Source organism: Branchiostoma belcheri, unplaced genomic scaffold, assembly GCF_001625305.1.
Source record: "Branchiostoma belcheri isolate BF01 breed outbred unplaced genomic scaffold, Haploidv18h27 scaffold18, whole genome shotgun sequence".
NCBI lineage: Eukaryota > Metazoa > Chordata > Leptocardii > Amphioxiformes > Branchiostomatidae > Branchiostoma > Branchiostoma belcheri.
The window spans coordinates 1,487,311-1,506,749 of NW_017803268.1; the positions used below are offsets into that span (position 1 = coordinate 1,487,311).

A 19,439-nucleotide genomic window follows, 5' to 3' on the forward strand; every position below is an offset into this window, starting at 1 on the left:
GATTTTGTGATTTCCATGCTAAAATATTGATCAGAATCTTAAAAAATGATAGAAAAATGAATATCATATTCTACAAGGGCCACTGTTCATATTACGGCTGTGGTGGTACATTGCAGGTTGCGACTTTCATGATTTATCTTCTTCTTCTCTAAAATGAGAATATGCTGTATTTGCTCCAAAGTGTTCTCTGATGTTTTAGAGTAATTTTTGTGGGCCCCACGTAAATCCTGTGGGGTTAATAATGAAACAAAGGAATTTATACGAACAATGCGGAGACAAGCGTCCATGTGTTGAAAACTTGAAACTGACGACCCCTTTGCTCAAATACCATGATACCTTGATACCGTCTACAGTCGAGTAAGGCTTCTTCCTGCCTGTTTCGAATGCTAGGGATCGGCTGATATATAATATATCAATGAAAATAAACCAGAGAACAAGGGTAATATATGCACATGTACAAACAATTAATAGAGGGGGTCATAAATGCACATAAGGGGGGTAAGAGTAAGGGGTGGTTGTAGCAATGTATTCCCTAATATGAGATCTTGAAAAACAGCTCTAGAAAAGCTGATTACTGGACTCATAATTTTATTTAATTATTTCAATAATTCACAACTTTATCATCGTGATCACAGAATCATAATTTTGAGGTCAAAGGTCGTGGTCAGACAAAACGCAGTCCCGCAGCCGACCAATCAGAGGCGAGTATTTCCACTCATGTGACTCACCTCCAAACAGGAAGTGAAGTTGGGAGGCGAGTCTTTGCAGGAAAAAAGGTACGATTTCCGCAATTTCTGCACAAAATCTGACGTATTTTAACCGTTATATGGCAAGATTGTAGCCTTGGAAACCTGAAAATACTACTGGAGCCATTGAAGAATGTATTTTTTGTGCGTTGTTGATGTTTTGTGTGTGAGCAAGTACGGTTTTTAGCTTGATAGCGTATATATTTTGCTAGCTCTGTTTAACTTCAAATCTTGAAGAAAGATCTCAGTTTTGCCCTCCAAATCGCGGAAATTTGTGTTTTTAACAAGGTTTCTTCGTTGCATGTACACCCTCACGCCCTACCTTGTTATAGAAACAAATAGTGTGAAACAGGACGAGCTGTGAAATGGGTATTGTCAAAGAGATTTAGTGAAGACCTACATGGTTTCCGCCCCCCTCCCCCTTCCTTGTTTGAGTTGACAGGATGTGGCTTTTTTTCTCCAGCGTTTCATGATCTAACGTTACATTATTGAATCACACAGTTTTAAGGGATACAGAATGAGAATAAAGCTGGAAGTCAATATATAATCCGACAAGGATAACTACGTACTATATTCAAAATTTTAAAACTTCCTTGATATATCTTGCATTTACAATAAAAGTATATTTGAATAGAAAAGTTGGCACTGCTTGTGACCAGAGGTTCTTCCTGGTGTGTGTTGTTCCTTCAGTGTAACACACCAGCTTCGCAGGCACGCGGCGCGGCGGCACTGGCTATATATACACTAAACGGCTTGTTACATCTAACCCTTGAACATCTAACTCTAATTAAGTCTAAACATTGTTTAAAGCTATCTAATGATATGTGTATACAATAAAGGTCTTCATTCATATGTATAATACGTAGTTGGAAATGGTGTTGTCCTCTGACCACTTGTCTGAAATCTTCCTTGTGTGATTTATACAGCAGTGTACTAGTAGTTCACCATGTGGCGAGCACAAGTAGGAAGCAACGTTGTGGTGGACAACGGTGATGATGATGACTGGGAGACAGACCCCGACTTTGTGGTTAGTTAATATTAACCAACCTCTGCACTTAGTTTAAGTAGGCGATAAGTCAGTTATGATTTCTTAAAGGACATTATCAGACACCGGGCATGTATACATTTATTAAACAAAAGAAAGCAATAGTTAGAAAGCATAGATTATGCAGTTGTATTTCTATACTTTCAGTAATGCAATTTAATACATCATGTAACTTAGTAATTTGAGTACAAGTTATAAATGCATTTGTTCTCACAACATATCAGTGCTAGCTGTCAGAAAATAATTTTGGCTAATGTTTTCTTAGTTTTGAATGACAATGAAGTTGCTTGATTCTTCCTCCAGCATAAATCATAGTACTATTAGTAGATATTTTTTTTACAATGTAAGCCCATAGATATGCCAAAAAACAGTTACTCAAGCAACTGGATATGATTTTGAAAACGTCAGACGTTTCAGCTAGTATCCACTAGCTTTCGTCAGTGACTGAGAGACCAGAGGGGAAAGCAGGTTTATATACACAACCTGTTGATTGATATGCAAATAAAGTGAAGACAAATTTTTGGAAGTCGAAAAAGGAACAAAAGTCAGACAAGTCAAGACAAGATGATTCAAATTAGTCTGAAAGCTCCTGTTATACAGGACAGGAGCTTAAGTGTTGTCTGTCCTCGGGGGTGGAATAGAATTCTAGCCCATAGAATTCTCCATGAAATGCTAAGCAAACGTGACTGTGCTTTGACTGTGCTATTGTGTCTGTACTCTGTAGAATGATGTAAGTGAACAGGAGCAGCGTTGGGGAGCCAAAACCATCGAGGGATCCGGGCATCATGAGTCCATAAGGTAGGTGATATTTATATTTCAGTCCAATTTTTTTATACATGCCTTTGAAAAATTTTTATGAAGGTTTTTTTGGGGCATTTTTCGACAAAAAATGGATTTTTGGATCCTGAGCCCTGCATGGTATTACAACCTACATGTAATGATCTGAAATTCACTATACAGTAAGAATACCTTGAACGTGTGCATACAGAATAGCAGTCACATATTTGACATACACCACTTCCAAATGACTCATTTGGGGGACTTTAATGGCTATTTTCAGGCAAAAAAGGGCCAAAGTGCTATACCCGTTCCATGTTCCATCTAAAGAATGGCCCGTTCCATCTGCTGTTGGCCATGGAACATGTGCTCCATTGCGGGTTACCTGGGGTCACGTTGCACGTACGACGTGCGCAATGACCCACATATTAATGTTGGACTGAAATATGCTGTATTTGCTCCCAAGCAAATGTCGGCTTTCTAGTTTGGTACTGTTTCACCATTCATTGTGCTAATAATATCAGTTACTGTAAACCAATTTGTGGTACTTTTATATATTCATGATTTTCATGGTCACTTCTGTACTGCAAATTTATCATTAATGCGAACAAATAATTCACCGACTTTCTTTCTTCTGCGACTGCCACCACCGCGAACATATAGTTCTGTGAACATTTTCTCAGACCGCGAAATTTTGCTACTGTGAATATAGAGACAATAAGTGGAAGAATAGTTTGGCTGTGGAACCTGCAATTTGCGAGTTGCTCACTAGGGGTCATGATTTCTCCATGCCTGTGTTTGCTAGCTTGGATGCGCTGAGGAAAGGTGTGAGTTCCGACCACCAGAAGGTGAAGGAAAAGGAACTGGAGGAAGGTCCGAAAGCCTCGTACGGCTACGGAGGGAAATTCGGCGTACAGAAGGACAGAATGGACAAGGTAAGAAGGAGTCTTATAATCCAAGGACACATGAATGTCTTTCCTTGGTTCAAAATTTCAAAATACTAGTAACTTACTTCATTTTTGTCTCACTACGTTTTTGAGTGGGGCAGAGCATTCAGCTTAGAACCAAGAGGTCCTGGGTTTGAGTCCTGCCAAGTCACCAACCTTGCGCCCTTCGGAAAGGCACATGGCTTTCCTCACTTCACTCAATTGTTAAAATGAGTACCTAGCTTCGGTTAAGGACGTCCCTCAGATAGAACGTTAAATGGAGGTCTCATGTTTGGGAGAGCCACACCCCACGCACGTGAAAGAACCCACCGCACTTATTGAAAAGAGTAGGGGACCTTCCCGTAGTGAGTGGTTCAAACCTACAGTCTGCGGCTCTGCACTTACGCAGCTTGTACTTGTACATGTAAAAAACTGGTGCGTTATGCCTAAAATGGTAGTATACTGGTTATACAAAACAAACAAACAAATCATACAAATGTCACATTTATTCCTTTATTTTTCACACAGGTGGCTGTAGGACATGACCACATTGAGAAGGTTGAGAAGCACTCCTCGGTCCTGGACGCAGCGAAGGGTTTCGGCGGGAAGTACGGCGTCCAGTCTGACCGCAAGGACAAGTCAGCGGTCGGCTGGGAACATCAGGAGAAACTGGAGAAACACACGTCACAACAGGGTAGGGTTTGTGTTAGGCCAAGGAAAAAAAATGCTGTGTTTCCTGTTTCTGGACTGACCCTAGAAAAAAACTGCAGACCCTAGCCTTTTTTGGGGGGGATGTTGGGTTGTGCTGATCAACCTTTTCTAGCTCCATGATCTGACACCATGAAATGTTGTACAATAAGTTTTCCAACATTGACATGATGATTGAAAATATAAGTGTTGTCATGCAAGTTTTATTCTATTTAACTGTTAGTTGGATCACCTGAGATTGCTCAAAAGAAAAAAAAGAAGATAATCCCTACCTACCAACCCTAATTTTTTAGCACTGAAACAGGAAACGCAACATTTTTTCCTAGGCCTTAACCTTAAGCATGCTAAGGTAGCAGTTTGGCACCAAATTTGTACATGTGATTATGGAGTTATAGAGCAAGTAGAAGGTTAAAAATTGAAAAATATGTTTATATCTCAATTATTAATACACAAACGACTTTTTATGTGTCTACATGACTACAAAATTTGGTCGTGGGGTTGTGTGGCGTAATGGCAGAACATTGGACTCAGTAATGGCAGAACATTGGACTCAGAACCAAGAGGTCTGGGGTTCAAATCCTACCGTCACCAACCTTGTGCCCTGGGGAAAGGCACTTAACGCGGCTTTCCTCACTTCAGAAAATCGGTATGCCAGAATGATCATTATAACTAGAGAAGTAACATTTGCAAAGCAAATACATAATGTTACCTTCGGACATGGTCTGCTCTGTTAATCCATACATGGTGACAGGAGCAGAGCAGACCATGAAATTGCAACATTATGTAACCCAACACCAGTCACCATGGTGACAGCCGTCAACAAATCATGTCATTGGTCAGGTCAGAGGTCACTGTTTGGAGAAGAAGAAGAGCAAAAACAATATGTTTTCCTTCGGTAAACATAATGATCATAGGCATTAAAGGGAAACAACGACCAACAAGTCTAGTATTTTGTTACTTATGTGCCAATGATTTGATGATTGCAGACTACTCCAAAGGTTTTGGTGGGAAGTATGGTGTACAGAAGGACAGGGTGGACAAGTCTGCTGTGGGCTGGGATCACGTGGAGAAAGTGGACAAACATGAGTCACAGAAAGGTAATACAGTCATATAACATACTCCTGTACATAAAAAAACATGGCTGAAAATGTTATTATGATGAATATTGAGGGATACATGTACGTACTAGTTAGCAAAATTAGTGTGCAGGGCTCGAAATTCATTTTTGGGAATAGGTGCACGTTCACCCAAGTTAAAGAATTGGGTGCACAATATAAAATAATGGCAATGTGACCTAACTTCAAAATCTTAAACAAGTACTACAACAAAGATGTTATTGTTTTTCTGACACTTAGATGCCAAGAATATCCTGCATACATTTGATATGTACAAAAATACTAGTACAAAAATATTTGGGTGCACCAGTGCACCCCCAGAAAAGAATTGGGTGCACAGCTCCAATTTTGGGTGCACTAAGGTGCACATGCACCCAGTATTTCGAGCCCTGAATGTGTATTCTCTCCCCTTTTGCCCAGCCCTGTACCCAATACAACATATGTGTATCTAGAGGGTGTCTCAGCAGTGTATCTCAGCAAATGTTAAAATGTACTTTCTGCTTTGTTTTCCAAACGCATGAAACTGTTACAGCAAATTTGTTCATACCCTTGCCAAGGGTAATGTATGTTGTTGTTAACTGTGAGCACATTCTTTGTTGATGTGCATGTGCTGTGTTCTTTCATGCTGTCTATGTAACTTTTTGTAAGGCTATTCCCACTTATTATCTTATCTAAACAACAAATTTCTTCATGCCCATGCCAAGTTAATTAACAGAACCATTATGCCTAGGAAAAAAAATGTTGTGTTTCCTGTTTCCAGACCGACCCTAGAAAAAACTGCCGACCCTAGCCTTTTTTGGGGTAGACCCCTGCAAGGGACATGAAATTTTTTGAGTTGATCGACCTTTTCTAGCTCCATGATCTGACACCTAAGCGATGAAATGTTGTACAATGAGTTTTGCAACATTGACATTGAAAATATAAGTTTTACTTTGTTAAACTGCATTGTATAAGTTAGATTACCAGACATCACCAAAGTCTAATGAAAAAAAATGAAAAAAATAATATATCCCTACCTATCGACCTTAATTTTTTCAGGACTGAAACAGGAAACACAACATTTTTTAGCTTGACCTTACAAGGGTAATGAATGATTTTAGTTATTAACCGTGAATTCCTTATTTGTCTGTGTGTGCTGTGTTCTCTCATGCTGCGTACGTAAGACTATTCCCACGGATTTGGCGGGAAATACGGCGTACAGACGGACCGTCAGGATAAGTGTGCCCTGAGCTGGGAGCACCAGGAAAAACTTAGCAAGCACAACTCACAGAAAGGTTGTCTTTGCTTGGACAGTGTCCGTGGGCACCATAGCTGTTGTCTTGTGCAACTTGTGGATGGTTTTGAGATGCTTACACTCAGTTTTGTTATTGTCATTGCATGAAAGTTCATCTTTGTGTTGTTATCTAACATTATGAAGTTTTTTTTTCATCACAAGAAATGCTTCACTTATGTTTCAAAGTTCCAGTTCTTTCAATCCAGGTTCAGTTCATCAATTCCCTTTTATATCCCTTCCTCTATACTATATTGTCATCGTAATAATTACACTCACACAGTTATAGAAAAAAATCTAAAGGAAATTTAAATGTCCAGCATGTTTTGCTATTTTCCACTTAACAAGCATTGGATTCAAACACATATAAGTTATAACACTAGCACTACTGTTAATAGGTTTTCAACTTTATGATCAAAAACTCAAAATTTGAAAACTTCATCATCATGTTAAAATTTGTAATAAAAGTACAACTATTACAGATTTCTGCTACCTATAGCTACCAAATCTATTCAAAATGTAACTGTTACTTGTTCATGTTGACCAATGAATGTACTTGTTTGATCTGTTAGACTACTCCAAAGGGTTTGGAGGGAAGTATGGGGTACAGAAGGATCATGTGGACAAGTCTGCTGTAGGCTGGGACCACATCGAAAAAGTCGACAAACACGAGTCACAGAAAGGTACGTTGTGCATCAGAACAAAAAGATCTCTCTTGTAACTGCCTTTTATTCCTTGACTCTTTGTTTCTGGATTCTCAAAATAAAGCTCTATGCTGTACTAGTAGTTGTTCAATGTATTTAAGTGTATACAACATGAATGTATACTTCTCTATTTGCACTTATCTACATAAGGCCACAACAAGCAAATTTTATGGATGACATCCTCCACAGATTCCAAATCTAATGCGAGCGGGCAAAAAAAAACAAGGCGGGCCGAAAAAAACAAGGTTCTTACATTTTGAAATTTTGACTCAATCATTGTACAAATGGTTTTGATTCAATGGGAACATCACATATACACAGCCAACATCACATATCACTGCATCAAAGTAAGAAACAAAACATAAAATCAGAGCCTTGTCTTGTCTCCTCTCTTTATAGTTATCTGCCATCCACCTTCTGGCATGGCAACAGACATCTTGGCCTATTTTCGGCATGGTGACCAGTGTCAGAAGGCAACAAAATTTCTTTTTTTTTTCCAAAATCAGGCGAAAATTAATGCGCGCGCTGATGTCATCCATAAAGATTACTTCCTGTGGCCTAACAGTTACTTCTTAGTTTATAGACTGAGATAGTGTCTTTGAAAATTATAATTTTGCTCAACTGTTTGTCACTTAATGCAGCTGCATTTGTGAGATGTGTGTACTGCAACATACATTGTAATGTACCTTGTACAAGGGGCTTTACATTGCACAAGCCACTCATAATGCATCCTTGTTAGAAATGGACATATTCTGATTCTGCATAGTGCATTGCATGTTGAGGTAGAACTCAGTAGAACCTACAAGCAATGTTCTATAGTTCTCAGTGTGCTACCCCCTCCCCACTTCATGTACATGTAGTTTCTTCTGCTTTGAGTCTGAAACATGTAGCTGTAGTTATACACTTGTAGTAAGTTGTACACAAGTCATTTCTTCTACATAGAATGGACACTACATTTTAGTCTCTAAGGCAGAATGTACTGTGTCATTGAAATTTTAGTCAATGTTCCATCAGAATTTTGCCCGTTACAGACGACATCTTTTCCGACATAACATTTGGAAACTACAGATGGGATGTTAACCTTTACATACTAGTACGCGAATATGACCTTATATGAGACATTGCTATGAAGAATACAACATCCGTGTCCATAATATCACCATGGTCCGTAATATCGCCACCTTGAGAAACAGTGTGCTTAAAGATATTTTTTACTGCAACATACTTTTGGTATGCACTCCTGCACACCTCAAATGTACATACCTAGGGTATGTTGCAGTAAAAATATCTTAAAGCACACTATTTCTCAAGGAGGCGATATTATGGACACGGATGTTACAGGTTTTGCGCAGGTGCAGTACATTCTGCCGACGTGCTAATGCTTGATAGAATGCTACTAGTAGTTGAAGTCTCACCCCCCTCCCCCATAGATTCCCCTTGCTCTCCTAACCCATGCTTGTGCACTTGTACACGTAGATTATTCTCACGGCTTCGGTGGCAAATATGGCGTACAGAAAGACCGCGTGGACAAGTCGGCGCTCGGCTACGAACACCAGGAAAAGTTAGAGAAACACGAATCGCAGCAAGGTGATACGGAAAACCAACAGGATATCTTCACTCTTACATTGAATAAACTCTGTGGTTTTGTGTGTGATGTTACTGAAAGAAATTGTGTGCAGAAGAAGGAAAATTATTGTTGTGCAAAAGTTTGAAGTGTTTAAAGGAAAGACTTGCCCTGTATTTGTAAAGATGAACAGTTTATGAATTTTTTTCTCAAAATGTTTCAAACGAATTCAGAAAAAGGCAGTATCTCTGAAAATTAGTGTTTTGCAAAAGTTTGAATTGTTTACTAGTAAAGAAATCCTGTATTTTTAAGGATCAACATTTTTTTTAAATTTTTTTCTAAAAAAATTTAAAAGGCTATCAGAATAATTTTTTGTATATTACAACAAACTGCATATAACAGAAAATTTGATAATTTAAATATAAAAAATAAAATTATACTTAAAATAAAAGCTCATGAAATATTTCAGATCCCCCCTCCCCATGTCATGTATGTACATGGAAAAGCCCAAACTCAGACAACCTCTGCTCTGTTTTTGTTTATTCCAGATTATTCCAAGGGATTCGGGGGGAAGTTTGGTGTACAGAAGGACAGAATGGACAAATCTGCCGTGGGCTACGAGGACCAGACCAAACCAGAACTTCACCCGTCACAGACGGACACCAAGAAAGGTTTTGGCGGGAAATTTGGCGTGGAAACTGACAGGGTGGACCAGGTGAATTCTGGGATAGAAAAACTTGATTGACGTTGAGCTTGAAAAGAAGCTTTAAAGTAGGCCTTGTCTTAGAAATTGTTTTGATATTATATTAACTTGGATGCTAATGATCCTGTTTAGCTATCAGAGCCCTTTTTAATTGGAACTTAGAATGAATGCTGTATCATGTTTACATGTGCATGTTTTTTAGACCATTTTCAACAGTCTTTTCAACAGTGAAAGTGTTCTTTGATAAAATACAATGCATTTTAGAACTATGAACTCATACAGATATTCAACATCATTGATACACTAAGATTATACATATTACAGTTGATGTGCTGCAATGTTTATCATATTGAATGAGTATAGAATGACATCTTTTGTTGTTTGTTCTCCCAGTCTGCCCATGGGTTTGGAGATGTGGAGAAACCCAGCTCTTCTTACCAGAGAACAAGGCCTGAAGTCCGTACGTACACCTGAATTTTGACTTTTTTTTTTGGGTCATCAGATTTTCTTATCATTCTATTGGTCTTCTATTTTTTTCTATTTGTTGAAGTTAGTATACAACATGTAGTACATGAAGTACATGTTGTAGTTGCTTTTCTTTCTTAAAGTTTGCACTTTCTTCACTCCTCTTTATTACATGTTTTTCCTTTTCTTTTCCTTTTAGACTTCTTGCTAGGATTCTCTGCCTTCCTTCCACTTCAGTTCTGCGTACATGTACATTAGTGGGTACTCCTTCTTCTCCTTTCCCACACATAGTCATGTCTAGAACTTTTTTTACATTTTGGTTACATTTTGTGCAAAAAGTGCATCTCACACCATAAGTTCTCGTATTTGCTATTTTTAGATGATCTTAATAATATGGTATGTACAGTTGATATTGTTTTTGCTCTGTTTCCTCCTCTTCTTCTTCTCCAAACCAATAAGGTCAATGACCTGAACCAGACGTCTGTCACCATGGTGACTGGTGTTGGGTTAAATAATGTTGCAATTTTATAGCAGGAGGGATTTAGACTCCTGTCTGACCATATACTAGTTTATGAATGTGTTCGAGTAAGAATTAACAGGGCAGACCATGTGTATTATATATGCAAATGTTACCTTTCTAGTGTTAATTGTTATAAGAGTTGTAAAAAATCTGACTATACTTTTTATTATAATAATTGTACATCTAGGTGGTGGAGGTGCTGGTAATCTCAAAGCGAAGTTCGAGAACATGGCAAAGGCCAATGAGGAAGAAGCAGCAAAGAGGGTTGCAGAGGAGCGGTCACGTCGCGAAGCCAAGGCCAAGGCAGAAAAGGAGGCTGAACTAAAGAGACTGGAGGTGGGCCGAGTTTCTTTTTTAAACAGTCTAACAGTGATCATATGTTCTCAAAATGCGCAATTCAACATATGCAGTTTTTGTTTGCTTGCATGGGTATGCACTTTTTGTACACGTCCTATGCCTGACAGAGTGAATCAGGTCATCTATTATCCTTACCCAATCTCTCCACTATCATTTCCTGCTTCCTTTTTATTTATTTCCCTCACTCCCTGCTCTATCCTCTCTGCATTAGGATGCTGCATGGTATTGTAAGCAATAGTCTGCCTGTACATGTACCTCATCGATCAAATGTAGCTCTGCATTGATAGCTTTAAAAAAGATATTATTGGACAGTTGGTGAGAAACATAGAAAGCAAAGAGGAAAAACATAAAGGAATTAGGGTGACTAAACATCATATTACCAGCTTGAAAGTAAATATTTATGAAAGAGAGACTAGCTGAGGGTAAAGTGCACCTGTCAGTTTAAAGACTGGGTGTGTGTTTGAAACTGAAACTGAACCGGCAGTTGTTTTTACTGAATTGGTTTTGAAATAGAAGAGTTTATCATCAATATAGTAATTTCGGCTATAACATTATTTACTTTTTTTGTAGGTATTTCTTACTTCCAGCAGTTGCTAACTGTAAACAGACACTAACATGTTCCTGTCAGTACATGTACGTGTATTTCTGTGCCTCTCTTTCTTGCACTGTCACTACTATGATCTGTACAGTACCTGCGCTCGCTACCACTGCCTCCACTCCCACCTGTACCTCTCAGCACATTCCGCATCAGGAAGAAGGTTTGTATCTCAGTCTGTAGTCTTGTTTCTCAGAGATATTCCCTTTCCAAGTACACACAGAGAAAAATGTGCTTGCTAAATGCAACAATCATGCAATTACAGCGTACCCCATATACACAGTCAGGGCTCAAAATACCACCTGCATATGCAGGTTAGTGCAGGTAAAATTGGAGCTGGGCAGGTATTTCTGATGTCAAGGTAGGTGTATGTGAATTTTTATTTGCTGCATTGACTGTTACCACCTATGAAGTATAAGAAATAATGGCAATGATCTCGGAACAGTTTTTAGTAACGATTCATACTTCCTAAATTTTAAGTAATGCAGGAAATTTTCGATGTTGCGCCAGTACAGGTATGCCTAAAAAAGTTGAATGGTCTTTCTGTGAACCCTCACAATTAAGTCATGTGTCTTATCTTCTTATCTTATTACCTTCTCTCTCAACAAATTTTCTAGCTTTTGTGCTTCCTTCACTTTCCTGTCTGTCTTTTTCTCCTAATCCTACAAGGACGGAGGCAAGTCTCGCAAGGCAGACAAGAAAGCTGCTGAGGTGTGGAAAAAACAACTAACTCTCCTTTATCTTTTCTTTCCTACTTTTCCATAATGTGTCCCTTTCTTTCACTAATGTTGGTGACTCAGTATTAGAGCTAATCTATAATAGATTATGTTTTTCTTTAACATAAAGGCTGGATGTACAATGCAGGTTAGACATTCTGATCTTGACAGTTTAAAGATATTAAAAGGAGTTCATCTGAATTCATTTTTTTCTGAACAGCTCTGGAGGTGACTCTAAAACAATGTCTTTGTAGGGAAGTGAGAATTTTTTGTTAAATTCTACATGTTATACTTTAGGATACCCAGGGTTTGAAATACTGGGTACATGCATGTGCACCTTAGTGCACCCAAAATTAGAGCTGTGCACCCAATTTTTTTCTGTGGGTGCACCAATGCACCCATTTATTTTTGTACGTATGTATAGTAGTATATAGTCTTGACATCAAAGTGAAAGAATAAAAGCTTTGTTGAAGTATTTATCTAATATGATTTTATATGGTGCACCCCAAATTCTTTTGTGCACCCAATTTTTCAAGCTGGGTGCACCCGTGCTATAAAAAAAAGAATTTCGAGCCCTGGTAACCAACCATACTGAAAGAAAAAGAAGAGAATGAAAGGTCACGGCAATCTTTTCCTCACAAGAAACCACAGCAACTTCTTGGACCTTAATTTTTCTCCATCTCCCAGGCTGAGAAAGCCAAGAGGAAGGAAGAAGAAGCTGCTCGTAGGAGAGCTATGGAGCAAGAAGAGGCAGAGAGAAAGGCAGCTGTGCCGGAACCAGAACCAACCTACGAAGCAGAGCCCACATATGAACAGGAGCCTACATATGAGGCAGAACCACAGCAGGTGATATAGGGAAATATATGATTTGATTTATTACCTCCATGAAAACTGGAGGTATTGTTTTTGGCGCATCTGTGTGTGTGTGTGTATGTGTGTGTGTGTGTGTGTGTGTTTCCACACATTTGTACTCAGCATAACTTCAGAACGCCTTTATGGATTGTGATGATATTTGGTATGCTGGTAGGTCTTAGGAAGCCAAAGGTCAAGGTCAAATATGGGCCTCCTGGTGGCTGACCTTGGCACTGCAGCAGAACTTCCGGGAAAACAGATTTGCGAGGTGGCAGGGAAAACAGATGTGCGGGGTGGAGGCAGCGCCTGCCCGGTTTTGATTAATGAGGTTCTCCCAAGGGAAAAGCCTACATGACCATATCCAGGCCAAAGGTGCTACTGTGTGTTTGAAACCAAAAACCTGTGTTATTTCTTTCTGTACTGTAGTGTACTGTGTAAAAACATTTAGAAAATCTCATATATTTCATGGAGGTATGCGGTCTCCGAATTCTTGTTGAAATTGCAACATTGCAAGACATGTGGGACACAGGCAGCTGTTGCTGGTGTTGTGTCGTACACATAGAAACAGATACAGGACAGGACAATACTCATTTTCACTTGAGTTAAGTGGGAAAAGTAGAATAAAGGGCCTTTCCCAAGGGCATGTGATTGCTGGCATGTCAGGACTCGAATCCGGGACCTCTTGGTTCCGAATTGAGCACTCTGCCGTTGCGCCACACGACCCCACATAGGGAAATATGCACAATGATGAAAGTTCCTGATGAAATTCTCTAAAATTTTCTTTTCAAAACATTTCCTTTATTACTTAAACTTACATGTAGTTAAGCTGCCTTCTGCTGATGTGTTGTGAGTCTGGCTGTGGAGTTCACTTCTTTTTTGTTTTCATTCAAGTTGTTCTTACTTGTTTTGTAGCATGTTCCTCACAATTTTAACAGTATAGGTGCAGTAGCATTTAAGCCATAATGAATTTTGCCAATTGTAAAGACTATTTCCTTTATTTAGACAATTCTACCATGTGTTTGTGTTAGTTTTTTGCCAAAAATAGTGTGCTTTATGTACGAAAATGTAGTTGACAGCTATAGTAACTTTGTAGTAGCAAGGAGCTTTCATGAAAGCTCCTTGGTAGTAGCCTGCTTCTGTTTTGCATGTGTTGTGTGTTTTGTTTTTGTTTGTTTGTTTTTGTTTATCCTTGCTGTGGCAAACCCTACTAACAGGATATCTATGAGGCTGAGCCTGAGTCAGACCCTGTGTACGAGCCTCCTCCTGAACTGCCCAGTCGTGGCCCTGCAAAACCAGAACCTGAACAGGTGTGACCAAACGCAGGGTTAACATAGTTACCCTTACCTGTACAATGTCTTAGGATAAAAGGGTTAAAGGTGTATAGGCTCTGTGTGGGTGCCATCCTCTACAATGGTAGCCCAAAGGTCCATGGCAACTGTTTTGTGGATGTCATCCTCTATCATGGTAGTCAGTGACACTAGGGAGCCAGCAAAACTATATGGAGGATGGCACCCAGGCTAATCCTCAGATCAACTACCAAACATTGGGTCCCATTGGCATTAGAACCCAAGACCTCTAGACCTGTATCCTGAGTTAGCCTGGGTGCCTTCCTCTACCATGGTAGCCAGTGACATTAGGGAGCCGGCAAAACTATATTATGGAGGATGGCACCCAGGCTTATACTGAGTCCAACTACCAAACTACCAGATCACTGTAGTTTGGTATCTGGAATCAGCATTAAAGTGTGTACATGCAATGTCATTCACACATACATGTACTTGTATGTTGTATGTTGCTGGCAAGATTGTGTTTATTGCATTCCTATTCCTAACCAATAGTTGATCTTTCTGAACATGTCTTGCCTATGGAATGTTTTCTCATCATGTAGAAAACAAAGAAAACTAAGAAGGTACTAGTCTTTCCAAGTCTTTTGTGCATCTCTTTTCTACATGTAAACACAGAACTGATGTTACTGTAAGAACCAAGGACCTCCTAGAAAATGACCATAGAATATACAGTCTGTAGAGAACAAATCTTGCAAATGTTCATATCTTTGTAAAACTTAATCTTTTGTTCCCTTGGTCAGTCTGTGGGTTAATTGATTAATCTAAAATTATTGATAATTTTATATATTCTCCCCAGGTCTATGAACCAGAACCGGAGCCCACCAGGCCAGCTCAGCCACAGTATGAAGAAGAGGACGTGTATCAGGAGGTGGGAGAACAGGTTGGTCTGGATGTTCAGAAATCTTATAATGAATGAAGACCTTTATTGTACATTTGTGTTCTACAGAACTAAGTACAGGTCGCATGGGTACAGAACATGAACATAAACATATACATTACATACATATGAACATATAAGAGTGTAAATAAATGTCTAATTTCTATTCTTTTCGGCTTCATCTCGCTTAGTAGTGATTGTATGGATATATGCGGCTGTGAGATTACTTATAGTAGGTTTATCAAAAGTTAAAAGAAATACAAATTTCTCTTTACTAGTCAAACATATGAAGTGGGGAAATATACTTAATACATGGCTAAAAAATATGAGTCTATCTCTACTATACATGATGTCATAAGGATTGCTCGTAATGCAGGCGTTTTTTTCCCAAATCACTGGAAAAATATATTTTTTAGTCTGCAAAGCTAGAACTGTATGAGACGAAATAGAACTTTTTCATTCTAAACTAATGTCTGCATTTGTTTGAAGTGAAGACTTTCATTTGTTCCAACACAAAGAATGGTTCACCTAGAGCTTTTGACCAGCCACCTTACAAGTCTCACTTGGTCAGTCTATTTAGGAAGACCAGTCTGAAAGTGACTTGCCGAAAGCTCTAGGAGAGAACGATTATTAGTGTAATGGGACCAAAGGTTTTAACTATGAACATGTAACTACCAACACAGATGAAATTTTGGTACGTCCCATATTTCTTGTGTTAGAAAATACTGTTTAAATTTGCTTCATAATGATTTATACCAAAGAGACAAACTTTCAATGTCCTGATATTTCAGTGTTCACCTGTTAGTCAACCACTAAACTGTCCCAAACACGGCATTATAAACTATTTTAACAGTACGTTGGTGAAGGTTACTCATCCAGGAATACGATAAATAGATAAAGCTGTTTAGTCTTTTCCAACTGGATAATTGAAAGTTTAACGTGTCTAGGTGGTTTGAACGGGGGTAAGGGAGTCTATCTTTGAACATATTTATCGGCTATCTTTAAACAGAAAGGGGGGGGGGTTAAGATTTGATCTTTCCAGCTCTTGGGACATCGCTCTGTAACGCAATAATCTTATTCAGATATTTTTTTGTTTGTAACTCCGTACTTTAGGTTTTTATTAGTTATTTTCTTTCCTTTTTGTATATATTTGGTAGTTACCTTTTGTTTATTTAGATTACCTTTAGATTGTTTCTTAGAACTTGTCAGTTACCTTTTGTTTATTTAGAACCTACTTTAGAACATGGATTATTTTTGTTTATTTAGAACTTAATTCTTGTACCGGAAATTTCCTCACTTTGTACTGATGAAGAGTACCGGATGGTACTTGAAACGATTACACATTAAACTTTCAATTATCCAGTTAGAAAAGACTTAACAGCTTTATCTATTTATTTTAACAGTATGTACAAGCTACTAAAGACCAAAATTGAGTAAAGGCCCCCTTTTGCACTGATGTAGGGCCTGCCCTTGGTGCTGAATTCACTATCAGGACCATCTTATTTGAAGCTGTTGCCTAATAATAATAAGATGTTTCTTGTTGATCTGTTTCAGGATGATGCTAATGACTATGAGGCCCCACCAGAGGGAGATGGGGAGACCTACACAGATGTGGGCAGTCTCAGTAAAGAAATCACTGCCATCGCTCTGTATGACTACCAAGCCGGTGAGTAGTACCTCCTCCTAAGGCCACACCAAGTAAATTTTATGGATGACGTCCACGCACGCATTGATTTTGGCCTGTTCCTAGAAAAAAAACAAGAAATTCCGCTTCCTGTAACTATGACCACGACAGTGCCGCAAATCATTAGATTGACGTGAAACCCGTAACGCGAAAACAGGACAGGACAACAACTGCTATTCAACCTGGTTTATTGCTATTTTGATGAATAAATAAATGATGAATAAAAGACTTCTTGCTTTTTACACTGTGTCACCTCATTCAATTTTTGTCCTAACATTTGTTGTCCCTTAGTATATTTCTAATCTAGGCATCTTGTTTTTTAGGGCCCTTCTTGTTTTTTTTTGCCCTCTCGCATTAGATTTAGGGTCTCCAAAGGATGTCATCCATAAAATTTACTTGGTGTGGCCTAACATACATGTACACGCCACAAAAAATAGTTATTCTATTTTTGGAACAGTCCCCTTGCTGTTTCTCCTGGTAGATTTTCTGGTGAAGGTACAATGTAGATTCTGAGCCAGTTCACTGGCTGAGAATCTACATTGATTCTCAGCCAGTGATTCTGAACATGGCAACATAGAGTTAACTCATGATTATGTGTATTTTTTTTTACAGCGGCTGAAGATGAAATATCATTTGACCCAGAGGATGTCATCACCAACATTGAGATGGTAAAGCCGACATTCTCAATTTTCATTACATGATCTTGTCTTTTTTTTAACAAGGCAAGGGTGCATGTAGATAGATGAATATGAATCAAAATTATGTATAGATACACATATGCACAATGTGAAAGCAATTATAGTAAGCTCATATTGTTTGACATGCATTTATTGTTACATGTACGTTTACCAAAGGAAAACATATTCGTTTTTGCTCAGTTTCCTATTTTTCTTCTCCAAACAAATAAGGTCAATGACCTGAACCAGACGTCTGTCACTATGGTAACTAGTGTTGGGTTACATCATGTTGCAATTTTATAGCAGGAGGGATTTAGACTCCTGTCACCATACATTGTTATATATATATAATATTATATATATCTTGTATTTAACCTCCTTGTATATATGAATGTGTTTGAGACAGAATTAAAAGAGCTGGCCATATTCAAAGGGAAACATTATGCATTTGCTTTGCAAATGTTACCATTCTAGTTAGGAATTTTTTTTGTCTTTATTATTTTATTTTCTATTTTCAGATTGACGAAGGCTGGTGGCGCGGGGAGTGCCACGGACAAGTGGGCCTGTTCCCAGCAAATTTTGTGGAGATCCGACAGTAGACCAAGTGTTCTTACCTCCCCTTCTACACATAACCATCTCTTGAATGAGATATAAGCTAGAGATATGTAATATTTCTTTCAAAAATATTCTGGTGTCTTTCTAAAAGAAGGGATGACTCTTTTAGCAAGAGGTTTGATATGATATATGAAATACAGAAAATCTTATTAATAAGGGTATTCCTTTTTTTTTAAGTACCAACTCAGAAAAACATTGATTAAAAGTAGGGCTCATTTTGTAGAATCAGATGTAAAATACTTGAAGGCCGTTTTAGCTACTGTTATACACTCAGAAAATCAGGTGCTTCCTACTTTCGAAATACGATTTTCAGTAAAGTGTTTGATGTTTTTTGTCTCTGATTTTCTGGTTGAGACAAATGATACACAATAATGTGTAAACAATTTGGGAGGGGGGCATTGCATTTATTGAGTGTTCAAATATTAAGCAACTCAGCATTTGGCTGTAGACTTAAACACACAATGTAGTCATGATTATATGCAAGTATGCATAGTTGGTAGTACTAAATGTCCTAGACATTTAGACATGTAATTGCTTTTTTTTATCCTCACCTGAAGCTTTCTCTTGCCAGAAAGGAACTCAAGAAAATAATTTACGGACAATATTAGATAGATGACCCATTTTGGGTCTTCTTACAACCTTAACTACTTAATCTTGTACAGACTCACCGCAAATACATATCCTCCCCATTTTAGACATGTTATCATCAGTTTCGATATCCTTAAATAAGCAGAAAAAAATCATAATTAACCCGGGGAATCTCTTATTTTGCTGCATGCATGTCAAGCATTTGCGGAAAAGCAATGTTATACAACATGTATGTGAGTTACATGTTTAAAGTTAAGACTTTTGGTCCAACACAAAAAATTCTCTCACCTAGAGCTTTCGACCAGTCACTCTGGTCTTCCTCAGTAGACTGACCCAGTGAAGCTTGTCACGTGGCTTCTTTGAAGTGTGACGTCAACACTGGGTCAAAGGTATCTGGTAGACGATGTCGGCCCCCGTCGCGGTTCAATGTAGGGTGATGGGCCCTGATGTAAATGGCTTCCTTCACCCCTCTCAAGAAATAGTCTTGTTCAGTGTCTAAAATCCTTACAGTGTCAAATGAAACAATTTTTTTGTGTTGGACCAAAAGTCTTAACTTTAAACATGTAACTAGCAACACAGATGAACTTTC

The 19,439-nt window shown here is 38.5% G+C and overlaps 1 protein-coding gene across 4 annotated transcripts; it reads left to right on the top strand.

The window, feature by feature from the left end:
* The first annotated feature begins 702 nt into the window (after positions 1-702).
* LOC109467366 (src substrate cortactin-like) lies at positions 703-18,495 on the top strand. Of its 4 annotated transcripts, none has more exons than XM_019765307.1 (17): positions 703-776; positions 1,673-1,773; positions 2,516-2,589; positions 3,374-3,503; positions 4,023-4,188; positions 5,189-5,299; positions 7,160-7,270; positions 8,768-8,878; positions 9,404-9,570; positions 9,952-10,018; positions 10,731-10,879; positions 12,899-13,057; positions 14,278-14,370; positions 15,206-15,289; positions 16,841-16,952; positions 17,583-17,638; positions 18,166-18,495. In XM_019765307.1, exons 2-17 carry the CDS (start codon positions 1,693-1,695, stop codon positions 18,244-18,246), a joined length of 1,752 nt encoding a protein of 583 aa, XP_019620866.1. In that variant the 5' UTR covers positions 703-776; positions 1,673-1,692; the 3' UTR covers positions 18,247-18,495. The 4 variants fall into 4 exon arrangements, with proteins under 4 accessions (XP_019620866.1, XP_019620868.1, XP_019620867.1 ...); XM_019765306.1 differs by having other exon boundaries at positions 734-776; positions 1,676-1,773; positions 12,899-13,058; positions 14,276-14,370; XM_019765309.1 differs by lacking the exon at positions 7,160-7,270 and having other exon boundaries at positions 12,899-13,058; positions 14,276-14,370.
* Positions 18,496-19,439: the final 944 nt, after the last annotated feature.

What these genes read in the sequence shown, in the direction of transcription:
- LOC109467366 (XM_019765306.1), top strand. Translation starts at nt 1,693, where the DNA reads ATGTGGCGAGCACAAGTAGGAAGCAACGTTGTGGTGGACAACGGTGAT. An exon ending in AGAAGGACAGAATGGACAAG is followed by an intron (nt 3,504 to 4,022) that starts GTAAGAAGGAGT and finishes TTTTTCACACAG; the next exon opens with GTGGCTGTAGGACATGACCA. An exon ending in TCATCACCAACATTGAGATG is followed by an intron (nt 17,639 to 18,165) that starts GTAAAGCCGACA and finishes TTCTATTTTCAG; the next exon opens with ATTGACGAAGGCTGGTGGCG.